This window comes from Mytilus californianus, unplaced genomic scaffold, assembly GCF_021869535.1.
Source record: "Mytilus californianus isolate M0D057914Y unplaced genomic scaffold, xbMytCali1.0.p SCAF_6, whole genome shotgun sequence".
Lineage (NCBI taxonomy): Eukaryota > Metazoa > Mollusca > Bivalvia > Mytilida > Mytilidae > Mytilus > Mytilus californianus.
Window position 1 is genome coordinate 1,912,353 of NW_026262712.1, and position 13,952 is coordinate 1,926,304.

The window sequence follows — 13,952 nt, forward strand, 5'->3', positions numbered from 1 at the left end:
CAAAAACATTATACCCTCCGCAACTCGTTGCGTGGGGTATAATAATATGCACATCTATATATTATGCACAACAACTGTGCAAAATTCCATTGGGCGATGAGTATTCGTTTATAATTATTTTGTTGTTTTTGGAAAAGCCCTGTTCAGAATACAATGATTTTGAAAATAATCATATTGAACTTCAAAATAAAATATACTACACCTTCCTACCATACTACCTTCAATATCTAGATAATTAAGTAGTAAAATATTTATAGAAAATAACTGAAGACAAAATAATAATGTTAACAAGGTTCTACATTTTAATCCTTATGTTGTCTGTTTTTATACGAATTATGATTTTCTATTGCCCATTGGTATCTTTCCCTTTTTTATTAATAAAAACTTGTACCAATGTTTTAATGGCCATCTTCGTATGTTTTAAAGAAATATTGAAAATGAGAGAAGAACACCTGTCCCACTAGCTATATATTGGCAGGATTGAAGCAACAACGGTGTTTTAATTTGCTATACACAGTTTCTCTATCTAAATTTGTTTTTAAATGTTTATTGTTTATCTAGATAAATTTCAAGACAAAAGCCAAAATTAGAAAAATTGGTAAAAATTATCATTTAACTTATTTAAAGTCATAAACTCCTATAAGGTGTCATCTTAAAAAACAAATAGTAGGCATATATATATATTGATATTGGACATTGTTGCCCCAATCAGATCTGTTCTTATCTATAATGGTTTACAAGAAAAAAGACTATATAACAAGAGTGCACACGCTTAAATGTCTCGCCTGTTTTACTTATCATTGAATTTATGTTGAAAGTCTGTAACATGGAGGTTTTACTATAAGTATCACAAAAAATTAACATTATCAATGTTCTATGATAATGAGTTCATGGTCAGATGAACCAGGCCAGACAGACATGTACATCTTACAATCATTCCATACACCAAATATACCTGTTGCGTACAGTATCTGATAAACTGTCAAAATGAAGAAAAATTAACATTGACCAATGAACCAAGAAAATGAGGTCAAAGATTAAAGTTAATCAACAATTGTAACTTAAGGGCAATAACTCTTATAAGGAATTTAAATGTCATCTGATAATTTTGATGAAATATTAAGTAGGTCATTTTGACAGTCTGGGCAGATTTTCTCTATCTATTTAGGTTTTCAAGATATAACAAAAAAATGCATTTTACCCTTAAAGCAGGGCTTCCAAAATTTTGTTGAGCCAGCCGGACATTTCATATCTTATACGATTTTATATCCCTTTAGACTTAGTAAATTAGGCAACTATGATAATCAGTTGGCCATCATATATGATATAACCAATGGCAATGATTGACATTAAAACGATGTTAAACTTTACTTTGATATAAATTCGATGTTCTGACCACAGGCACTTGTTTCTATCAATGGGAAGCCCCACTATCAACGTAAATATACGTTGATAGTGGGGCTTCCCATTGATAGAAACAAGTGCCTGTGGTTCTGACGTAAAGTGTTAAATTGAAAGTGCAGCATTCGAAGTGTGCAACATCAGCGTACTAATTCCGCTTTAGACTCTTTATTTGTGCAAAATAATGCTGTCAAAAGCTTTACTTTTGTTTTTAAAATCACATTTTCCTAATGCCGGATGTTGACTTGACAATGGTAAATCAAGGATCAGAGACGGATACGTAATATCCGTGTAAGTTTACGATTGAGTTAAGTAGCCTTTTCAAGTTATTTCTTCAAGAAAATACTCGAAATGAACGTTAGATAAAGGAATCAATGATAATTTTAGCATTATTGAAGAATTAGGATGCATAATTAAATTTCCCACCAGCGGACAATAGACACATGCGCACACGTGTACCAGTTCAAACAACGTGGTTCTGACGATTATAAGTTTAAAACCTTTTCAAATTTTTCATCAAATCATATTTATTCACGTATTTCTTATAATTTCAATCTTTTAGACTAAATTAATGAGTTGTAACCCGCTGAAATGTAAGAAAATAACTTTGAATACCCTTTAGCGTACCCCAGTATTTAACACGATGTACAGTGTTTTTAAATATAATAATGAATATCATACATATTCGAATTCATTTATAAATATTCTTATTTGAAAAATTATTTTAAAATCTAAGGAAATTTTTTTAAAACTGAATGGTCATTTACAATAATATCTACAAAGCGTAATTAAATAGGATGTTATTCCATACACGCTTACATGTTTGACCTCGTTTACCTGATCACGTTTATGTTCATTGTTATGCATCATCAATTCTATTGATTAAGACAAGCTAAGGTCTCTCATCAAAGATAATGACCTGTAATCAGTGAATGATTTATGGCTTCAATATTACTTATTGAAGGGATAATTGTTTGACAGCTTGTTGTTTTTTAAATAAAAGAACAAATTTTTTTTCTACTTTTTATTGATGTACCAAGCCGTGCATTTGTGTACCCAGAGGATTAGACTAACTGAGACACTTCAAAGTATGAAATATGCTGCATCTGTTTAATTAAACCCAAATATGACCGAAATATCTTTGTGAAATAGATTGCCACAATTATAAACTATAATGCCCAAACGGACATTTTTACCGATCGATAGTTGGTAAAAAAAAAGTGAAATGACCGTTTTATGAAAATGCCTTGAATAACAAAAAGTGGCAAACCTATGATATTTGACCGTATGAGGCTGAGAGCAGCCGGACTTTTTATATAAATTTCGGTCAAGTCCGGAATATATGACCGTTTTGGAAGCCTTGCCTTAAAGTATATTCGAAAAAATGGCAACCATGTTTCAGTTTATTGAGAAATTAGATTTAAAAGTTTGACAGAAGATACCCTTAAAATCATACAGCCAAAGTTTGGTTAAAATCTGTCTTATAGATTCAGAGAAATTTTTAAAAAGTTAATTGCAAATGGACAATTATGACTATGCTAAAAAATTAAAGCAACATGTCATAAATTTCATGCGTCCGAAGCACTTTTCTGAATTCACCTTCATTAGGAATGCTCAAAGCCAAATATTTGAAAGCCACGGATGTTTAAGAACCGAAACAGTTGAAGAGCTATATTACCAAAAAGGACCTAAAAAAATAGCCAAAACCATCTAAGGTCAACTTTGCCTGAGGGAGTTAAAACTTAATGATGGTAATGGCTCACATGGTCCTAATAAATAAAACGGATACTAAGAAATCTAAATATTTCACAGTCTAAACAGCCTTTAAAGATTTTAGGAGCTTTTCAGTTTTGTTTTTTTGTTTTTTGTAGGGATGTCAGTGAATACCCTAAATAAGAACAAATTCGTTGCACCCTGTGTTGACCCAGAGAATGCTTAAAGACATCAGTAAGTTCTAATCATCACCCCTTTGTTGGTCGATCAATGTGTTACTTTACGATTCCTTAAAACTGTTGTATGAGTAATCATTTTTGTATAGATGTTTATTAATTAATTGATTAGATCATTGACAGTTAACATAATTATCATATGTAGTAAATGAGCTATTAATAATGGTATAAACTTCCTTGGACAATAAGTAGTCCTAGGTAATAATGTTGAGGGTTTTACGTCCACAAGACAACGTCCCACAATACGTAAAATGGGTATACTTTTGTGTTTCCATTTTGTAGATGTTTTTCCGAGCGAGTACTCGAGTATCGCTCGGTAAATCCAACGAGTACTCGATTAGGAAATCTTCACAGAGTTGACATCCCTAGTTTTTTGTAATAAGTTCAAATGTTTTGTGTTGAACCATTTTTTTTTAACGTAGGTTAATATACGAAAAAAAAGCAACGATAATTGTCATTAATTTACTGCAAGTGAATCTCTTAACTTTGTCTTCTTGAGGTAAGATCATATAAACGGTGTTAATTTTCAAAGCTAGTACGAAAAATATTTTATGTTTGATGGATCGTATATTTTATCTTCTTCAAAAGACTACCAGACATATATAATTTTCCCCCACTTTGAAATAGTATTACCTGTTACAGTTTCTACAGCTCTCAGTGTTTTCGGATCAACATTCTTTACAACCTCCTCTAAACACCTTGCACCTTTTCTACTATTTACCAAAGCTTGTTCAAGGACACGTATTGTAGGTCGTACTAATCTGTCTCTCCTCCAAGTAAATAAAACCTCCTTACTCTGGGCAGTCAAGTCACAATTATATTTGTCTATATTCTCTAAATCTGCTATGGACAATCCAAGTTCTGTTCCTAATTGAAAGACCATTTTACCAATCTGTGGTGATATGTTATCTAATATTTCATCCGTTGGAATTGAATCTAAGATATCGTCTGGAATATCTGTATGAAAAAGATATGTATTATGCTTCCACAAAATAGAAATTAGGTAAACACTTGGTGGAATTATTTCTATAAAAAAATTACGAACACTGGAACCACTAAAAATTACTTTTTTTTTTAAATTGTTTTATGTAATAATGCTGCTGGCCTATTCCACACAAGAAACCTATATATATATATATAATTCTTAAGCATCAAGTATTTTCATTAAATCAAACGTGTGACCTTCCAGATTTAGAAACAATGTAAACAATATCTGAAAATGTATTCCATCTTTCCTTTGACTTATTTACAAAGTTGGGTTCAAACTGGCAAACAGGTTTCAAAGAAGAAAATTTGACTTCTCTAAGGTGTTTTAAAGGAACATGTTTGGTCCTCTAGCCATCATATATAGGAGCTCGAATCAAAATAATTGGAAGGCCAAAGCAAGTCCAACAATGAAGAGCATTGATTGCAAAGTAGTTCAATAAGTTCTAAATACAACTGAGGTCATCTTTGCTTTAATTGAAGTATAAAATATAACTCAGTGACATTAAAACTTTAAAAGTGACGTGTGTTCAAAGGGTTTACTTGATTTATAACATAAACGGTACCAAATTTTTCTGCACTAGATGAGCATTTCGACGATGATGTCTCATCAGTGATGCTCGAGGTCAAAATATTTGAAAATCAAAAGCTTAATAAACTGATTAACTTTCATCATAAGTCATAAACAGTAAGTTTACATATAAGTAACTGTATAAAAGATATTACACGTCAACAATGTACCTGAATGTGCCATCATCAGGAATGCTCAATTTGAATCATTTGAATGTGAGAGATGTATATATCTGCATAGAAACGTTCAGAACTCTATAAACATAAACACAAAACTTAACCAAAACCATGCATGTGTAAAACAAAGGTTAAGTAACACCTACATGTGTGGACATATTGCACCAAATGACGAGCGATCTATGATTTGTAGATGTTTGACGATCACACGGACAAACCACTTAATATCCTCTTCAAATCTGCTTGCTGAGGTGATAAGAAAAGTACAAATAATCCTAAGTAGAGTCAGAGAAGCCCTAGATCATGTAGATATGCCATTTAAAATGTAAATGTCTTTATAGTTCTAACTACTTACTAGATATCACTTGTTTTCTCCTCCTCATCTGCAAATGAATAATATCAGACATTAAATTGTTTCAATGACTAAGCAGAAACGGCTTTTGTGTATTTTACACAATGTTTACATAAGACGATTGTCAAAAGATAAGCTAAAGGAAAACAAATCAGAACTTGATCAATCCGAAAAAAAACTCATTTCAGGAATAAAATCATTGTTTTTATTTCAATTCTCCATTCCCCCTTTTAAACAAGAATTTATATTTAAACATGTGTTTAGAAGACATTAATAAATGGACTGTGCCAATGTTTAAAAATGGTTTCAAAATAAATGCATTGCTGTATTGAAAACAACAGCTGTGCTTCTGTGATTTTGTCAATTGTAAAAGGACTTCCGTTTTCATTTTTCTTGGAGTTCAGTTTTTTTGTTGTTTTACTTCTTAACTTATTAGTGGAGCTTGAACCAAAATCAATGATAATCAACAATGAAACTGAAGATCATTACAAACCAAAATATGAACAGGTTGTGTAAAAGCTATGTCATATATGCCTTCTGCATTTCAAGTGTTTTTAATCCTTTATGGACAGTAATTTTATACAACAGAACCGCATTAAAGATATGTCTGTCACCTCAGGATCTCTTTCTATTAGGCTGATAAAACCATATGTTAATGCTCAGCCCAAAATAATTGTATAAAAACATTCTGCCAAAGTTTGTAAAAAAAATGAAAACATATATTTAAAACAAAAAGTGTGACTTGTGTCTCCAAGGATTCAGTATCGTTTGACTGCTATCAACTTTTTTCAAAGCACTTTAGGATAAACGAGGTAGATGATACCAAAGCAACATTCAAAACTTAATCGCAGATAATCTGACAAAGCCATGGCAAAAGCGAATAAAATGCTTCGCAGAGCGCAACCTGATACGACCGCAGAGGTCGAACCTTGACCAGTTGGGGCAAGTTTGGACACAATATTCAAGCTTGATACTGTCTGAATTTGGATTGTGATCAAATTTTTGACATAATATAGGTTTCTGACACAAAATAAATGTGGTCAAAGAGCTTAAAAATTTGAAATGGGACATTCATTTTACCTAGAATGGTCTGATATCCAAAATCTAACAACATGGTTAGATTCAGCATATAAAAAAACACAAAAAAATTTAATTTTAGTTGAAATCAATCAAAAGTTTAATTTTGGACCCTTCAAACCTTAATATGGACTAATTTGAAAACAGGGCCCAAAATAAAAAATCTAAATACACAATAAGATTCAGCATATCATACAGCTGCAATCATTCAGTTTTTGATGAAATCAAACAAAGTTTAATTTTGGACCCTTTTGACCTCAATGTAGACCAATTTAAAAATGGGGCCCAATATCCAAAAAAGTAATACAAGGTAAGAACCCCCAAAAATTAAAGACTTTAAATGAATCCCATTGAAATTGGTTAAAAGATTTGTATTTATTTTTCAATTGAAGATTTCTTGCTATTGCGCAATACTGTGTAATTGAAGATTTCTTGCTATTGCGCAATACTGTGCTATTGTGCAATACTGTGCTATTGCGCAATACTGTGTTGTTGCGCAATACTGTGCAATTAAAGATTTCTTGCTTTTGCGCAATACTATGCAATTGAAGATTTCTTGCTATTGCCCAATACTGTGAAATTGCGCAATACTGTGCAATTGGAGATTTCTTGTTATTGCGCAATACTGTGCAATTGAAGATTAAAAAAACTTTGAAGAAAAAAAAAATATGAACCCCAAAAAATTGGGGAAAAAAATCCCCCCCCCAGTACAATTTTAGAGAGATCCATATACTTACACACAAGTTATTGTCTGGAAACTAGAAAAAATGCAATGAAGTTTATTAAAAATAAAGTTTTTGGCAAATTTCCAATGAAGTTCATTAAACTAAAGTTATTGGCAAATTTCCAATGGAATTTATTAATAATAAAGTTTTTGGCAAATTTCCAATATACATAATTTAAAAGCAGTTTAGGTGAGATCAACAAAAAAGCTCCATCAGCAACATTTTATATTGGCAAATTTCCAATGAAGTTCATTAAACTAAAGTACTTGGCAAATTTCCAATGGAATTTATTAATAATAAAGTTTTAGGCAAATTTCCAATATACATAATTTAAAAGCAGTTTAGGTGAGATATTCAAATGAGTTTCAATTACCAACCTTACACTGCCTTTTAAATTATGTTTTGTACTTAAGGAATTGTCCATTAACCTGGAAACCCTTTTCCCCCCTTTTTTGCACCTTATTCCTTAACGGTTTGAGCCATAACTCCCAAAGACAATTCTTACCATCCCTTTGTGGTATTCCAATATCCAAAATCTAAATCCATGGTTAGATTCAGCATATCAAAGAACCCCAAGAATTCAATTTTTGATGAAATCAAATAAAGTTCAATTTTGGACCCTTTAAACCTCAATGTGAACCAATTTGATAACCGGGCCCAAATATCAAAAATCTAAATATATGGTTAGATTCAGCATATCGAAGAACCCCTTATATTCAATTTTTGATGAAATCAAACAAAGTTTAATTTTGGACCCCGATTTGGACCAACTTGAATACTGGGCCCATAATAAAAAAAACTAAGTACATGTTTAGATTCAGCATATCAAAGAACACCAAGAATTCATTTTTTGTTAAAATCAAACTAAGTTTAATTTTGGACCCTTTGGACCTTAATGTAGACCAATTTGAAAACAGGACCAAAAATTAAGAATCTAAATACACGGTTAGATTAGGCAATTACCCCCAAAATCAATCCCAGCCTTCCCTTTGTGGTATGGTACCTTGCAGTACAATTTCAGAGAGATCCATACACTTGAACACAAGTTATTGTCTGGAAACTAGAAAAATGCTTATTTTTGGACCCTTTTTAGCCCCTTATTCCTAAACGTTTTGGGCAATTACACCCAAACTCAATTCAAGCTTTCCCTGTGTGATATGGAACCTTGTAGTACAATTTCAGAAAGATCCATACACTTACACACAAGTTATTGTCATGAAACTGGAAAAATGCTTGTTTTTTGCCCCTTTTTTGGCCCCTAATTCCTAATATTTTGAGGCAATTACCCCCAAAATCAATCCCAGCATTCCCTGTGTGATATGGATACTTGTGGTACAATTTCACAGAGATCCATACACTTGAACACAAGTTATTGTCATGAAACTAGAAAAATGATTATTTTTGGACCCTTTTTGGCCCCTTATTCCTAAACATTTTGGGCTATTACCCCCAAACTCAATTCCAGCTTTCCCTTTGTGATATGGAACCTTGTAGTACAATTTCAGAAAGATCCATACACTTACACACAAGTTATTTTCATGAAACTGGAAAAATGCTTGTTTTTTGCCCCTTTTTTGGCCCCTAATTCCTAATATTTTTAAGCAATTACCCCCAAAATCAATCCCAGCATTCCCTGTGTGATATGGAACCTTGTGGTACAATGTCAGAGAGATTCATACACTAACACACAAGTTATGTCTGGAAGTTACAAAAATGCTTATTTTTGGCCCCTTTTTGGCCCCTAATTCCTTAACTGTTGGTACCATAACCCCCAAAATCAATCCCAACCTTCCTTTTGTGGTATTGAACCTTATGGTAAAATTTCATAGAGATTCATTCACTTAAACTAAAGTTAGAGTGCGAAAACCAATGTGTCTTCGGACGACGCCGGACGACGCCAGGGGACGACGACAACGACGACGACGCCAACGTCATACCAATATACGACCGCAAAAATTTTTTGCGGTCGTATAAAAATGACAAACATGTATACAAAACACTATATGTAAAATTCAAGACTGAGCAAAGTGAAACCTCACTTTTAACCATGATTGATATAATGTGCTACAGAATAAGGGTTATCAGATCCAACTACATAGGTGACAGTTGCCATGTTACTCCGATAGAGTATATTTATAAGTCATATCAAGGGATAAGGCATCACACAATAGTGAATTGGTAACTGACCATTCAATAACCATAAGAAATGACCAAATTTGGAAACTATCGGTCATGTAAATTTTATGATTCCGAAACCTGACTAAATAAGACATTTAAAGTGAAATGCTTTTTCAGGACATTGAAAAAAGAAGGACATTGAAAAACAGTTGAATACAGTTAAATTTATTAGTATTATCATTATATCTATCAGTACTTATTGCATGCATTTAAAATAAATATATAAGCTGCAAAAAACACAAAACATGGTGGCATGGTGTTATTTAGATCGAGGAACCTGCTTGGAAGATTTGTTAATAATGTATTTTAATCAACCTTTAAGTCATTTACTTTTGAAGATGTACATTGTATATTTCAGTGTTCGTTCAGTGTATTTTACTTGTTTTTGTTTATATTTCTTTTTGATCGAGTTAAGCCATTTCAATTGATGTTTTATTGTGATCTTTTTATGTTGTAATGTTACCCTACTGTTAGGTTAGGGTGAAGGTTGGCGCCTGTTAAAACGTTTAAACCTGCTGCATTTGTATGCACCTGTCCTAAGTCAGGAGCCTGTTGTTCAGTGGTTATCGTTTGTTGGTATGGTTCATAAGTGTTTCTCGTACAAATGAAGATTACACCATTGGTTTTCCTGTTTGAATTGTTTTACACTAGACATTTTGGGGCTCGTTATAGCTTGTTGTTCGGGGTGAGCCAAGGCTCCGTGTTGAAGGCCGTATTTTGACCTATAATTGTTTACTTTTTACACATTGTGACTTGGATGGACAGTTGTCTCATTGGCACTCATACCACATCTTCTTATTTATATTTACAATCTTTTTATCCATCAAAAATAGTTAACCTGTGGATTGAAGTATCTTGGAAACTAATTTAACCATGGAAAAATAACATTGGCCGATGAACCATAACAATAAAGTACAGGAAAACTAAACATTGTCAGACTGATATGTACACATACAGTCATGCAATACACTAACTATAGTTGACCTCTGGCTTATAGCATCTTAGAAGCAGACCATACAACAAAAAGTGAATGTTCACTGAACCATGAAAATGCGATCAAGGACAATGGACTTTTGACATACGGAAACATCATAACATTAGGCATCAATTTACAAGGTATGAAGCATTCTGAAACATAAAGCTTAATACACACAGTTTATTGCATATAGTGAGGATCCCTATATCTAGCATTCTGGTTCGCAGGCATGACAATAAACTAAATCTCTATTTTAGAGTAATAACTCTTATAGAGAGAGATCTCCTTATAGAAGATAACTTATTTAACATGTTGTTTTGTTGATGATTGTTTTTTTTTATATATAAAAAGTTTATAAAAAACATGATTGAGTTACAATAGTCATTTAAGGGCTAGAAACTGATTTGTCTATTTTGAACCCGAAACTGTTCAATTTATGTACATGCATCTAAATTTGAATTTCCAATCCGATACAAATTCAATACATTTGATTTGAGGTGTAAAAAGTAAAATAACAAAAATAACGAACTCCGAGGAAAATTCTAAACAGAAAGTCCCTTTGAAGCAAATGGCAAAATCAAAAGCTCAAACACATCAAACAAATGGATAACAACTGTCATATTCCTGACTTGGTACAGGCATTTTCTTATGTAGTAATGGTGGATTTAACCTGGTTTTATAGCTAGCTAAACCTCTCACTTGTATGACAGTCGCATTAAATTCCATTATATTGACAACGATGTGTGAACAAAACAAACAGACACAACAGGCAAAAATGTCAAAAATAGGGGTACGTACAGCAGTCAACATTGTGTTATAATCTTAATCACTATAAAAATAATCAAATATGTATACAAAGAAAAACAAAGAAAAACAAAAAGGCATATGGAAAAAGCACATTAACAAAAACGAAAGACAAGAGTACAAAAATTTACCATAGCAAAATAACACAATGATGGGATGTATACATAAGTACCGAGCCACGTCAAATGGATATTACCAAAAAAAGACTAAACAGTTAAAGTAATAATTTACAAAGAAAAATAAAAGATTACTATTACACGTTATTAAGATGATAAACAACATCGGTACCTATAATCTATACTTCAAGACCATCATGTATTATTTGTGAAGTTGATACGGAATATTTATCAACAAGGTCTTGGTATCTTCCGATGAACTTTTTTTAGAAAAAGGACGAGACGTTCTTTGACGTACCCCTGGTTCATGAACTTTCTTCTCAGTCTGAGTAGCAGCTCGAGCTGTGTCAGCTCAATTTGTGAAGGCGTTTACAAAACAAGTCTGTATAACAGTTGTTTTCACGAAATTTCAAAGTCCAAAGCATGTTTTTTTGGCAAAATCAGAGCAGCAGAACCAAACGTACACTCGATATGTTACTCATCATAATGGACTCACATACTAAAATTCACCTCAATATGTGAATGCGTTCAGAATTTTTTTTTCGTAAAACTGTCATTTTCACAAAATTTTGAAAGTCCAATTTTGACAAAAATCAGCGGAGCACAACCAAATATAAACTTGATCTGTAACTCATCAAAGTAGACTCACATACTAAAATTTAGCTCAATATGTGAAGGTATTTAGACAAAAAGTCTGTAGAACTGTTCGTTGCAGTATGACATAATGACGGAATAACGGACAAGGGTAAAGCTATATTGCACCAAAACTAAGTTGCCAGGGCCATAAAAACATGAATAAAAGGAATAATGTATCAGTATTATAGATTACTTACCATACATAAGGTATGTGTTGTTATCCTCAATTCTCTTAAGCCTTTGGCCAAATCTCCAAAACGTATTCCATTGTTCTCTCTCAAACCAATAAGTGTTAAAAACTTGACCATCTGTGTATTTCTTGGGTAATTTTCTACCATATCACTCCATTCTGTCTCTTCCATTTCAAGATGAAGAGCTAAATCATGTATCATGCGTGTCTCACAATTAACAGACAAACTTAGCAACTCTGTATTACTTGGAATGTGAGATAGTGCATCTTCACTCAAACCTTGAATTAATATATAAACATACAGCTTTAAAAACATATGAAATAATTGTACAGATATCAACTATGTGATACCAATCTGATTTATTATGTTATTTCAGTTTTACTTAAGCTTATAAATACTGCCAACTTACAGTATCATCAAATATCAGTGTTTTGTGTTGGGTATTGTCTGCCTTTTCCTTTGTTCATTGTCTGATAAACTTGCTCAGAGACATATATACTAAAGAGATTCGCGACTAGAAAATCTCGCTTACTTCACGCGTGTCAACTCATTCCCAGCATTCCCGAAAGAGATTTTTAAAACTATCGGAACACCTTGTACATTTTGTTTGTTTTCATGGAAAGCGACAAAAATGTTCTGAATAGTAAACAGCTATTCACATTGTATAGTCTCAGGTAAATATTTCTGACAACGTTTTTCTTTAGCATTAATTGAGGGGGTCCCACGATTCAATATTTTTTATAGCAAGTGATTGTTTTTTAGTAATAAACTATGTATTGTCAAAGATGTTAGCACCGGTATTCCCTGCATCTTTAAAGTGTACTTTTGATACATTATTATTTCATAATTCATGCTTCTCTTGTTTTGTTCATCATGTCCAAATCCGATTTTTTCATCATGGGACGACGATTTAGATGTTTTGTTAGGGGAATACACAGATAATGATACAACTGTAGAACTGGCGATGATTTGGAATTTGTTCCACAGTCTGTTAAGAATCCCCCCCAAAAAAGTCAAAGGGGTTGACAAGACTTAAGTGCTTGTAGTAGTGCTGGAAACCAATGTCCTTATTCTGATAAGATTCTTAATTCTATCTCAGGGTTCCGTGCACACTTCAAGGCAACATGAAAAGAATTTAAAAGGTGAATTGAGAAATAAAAGAACAACTTCTAAAGAACCAATTAATCTTAAATAACAATTGAATTTTTAAAAATTGTGAAAACAGGGGGAAAAGATTAATAAAAGAAGATCCTTGATGTAGGGAAAATATTTAAAAAATAAAAATGATTAGAAATATCAAATATTCTATTAGACATATTTTTTCTATCAAAAATAAATTATTCCAAAAACGGTAAGAGAGACAAAAAAATCGTAAAGGTTCTGAGGAACCCAGTGTCTCGCCTACTTTTGCTGTTAGTCGCAGGCTCAACAAAATGGGGAAATAATTATTCAACATTTTCCTCTAGATACTATCTTTCGAATGTAAGAAGCTTCTGTTCAAGTTTGGTAAGAGTCCAGGATGGTTTATGAATCTAATAAATGTTTAAAAACTTTAACTGCAGACTGTATGTAATGTTAACTGGAAGAAAAACTAAGTCCATTTATAAGTAATATACGGAAAAACAGGAATTTTTTTTTTTCAAAATTTCATTCTAGATACTAGCTTTTGATCATAAACAAGCTTCTGTCCAAGTTTGGTACAAATCCAGGATAGTTTAAGAAAGTTATTAAAATTTGAAAAAACTTTAACCACAAAGTGAATGTAATGTTAACTGGCAGAAAAACTAAGACATTTATGAGTAAAATACGGATAAAC

The 13,952-nt window shown here is 32.3% G+C and overlaps 1 protein-coding gene and 1 long non-coding RNA gene across 2 annotated transcripts in view; one reads left to right on the forward strand and one right to left on the reverse strand.

The window, feature by feature from the left end:
• LOC127705233 (uncharacterized) overlaps nt 1-13,952 on the reverse strand; it is a 164,653-nt gene that overhangs the window by 20,488 nt on the left and 130,213 nt on the right. The window contains exons 10-12 of the mRNA XM_052209558.1: nt 12,143-12,414; nt 5,437-5,464; nt 3,984-4,307 (exon numbers count right to left, since the gene is read on the reverse strand). Of these exons, the coding sequence (XP_052065518.1) occupies nt 3,984-4,307; nt 5,437-5,464; nt 12,143-12,414 (624 nt within the window). The remainder of the gene's footprint in view (nt 1-3,983; nt 4,308-5,436; nt 5,465-12,142; nt 12,415-13,952) is intronic.
• On the forward strand, nt 7,173-7,806 carry LOC127705274 (uncharacterized). The gene is made up of 2 exons (XR_007983804.1): nt 7,173-7,424; nt 7,581-7,806. It is a non-coding gene; the product is annotated as an uncharacterized LOC127705274 (long non-coding RNA).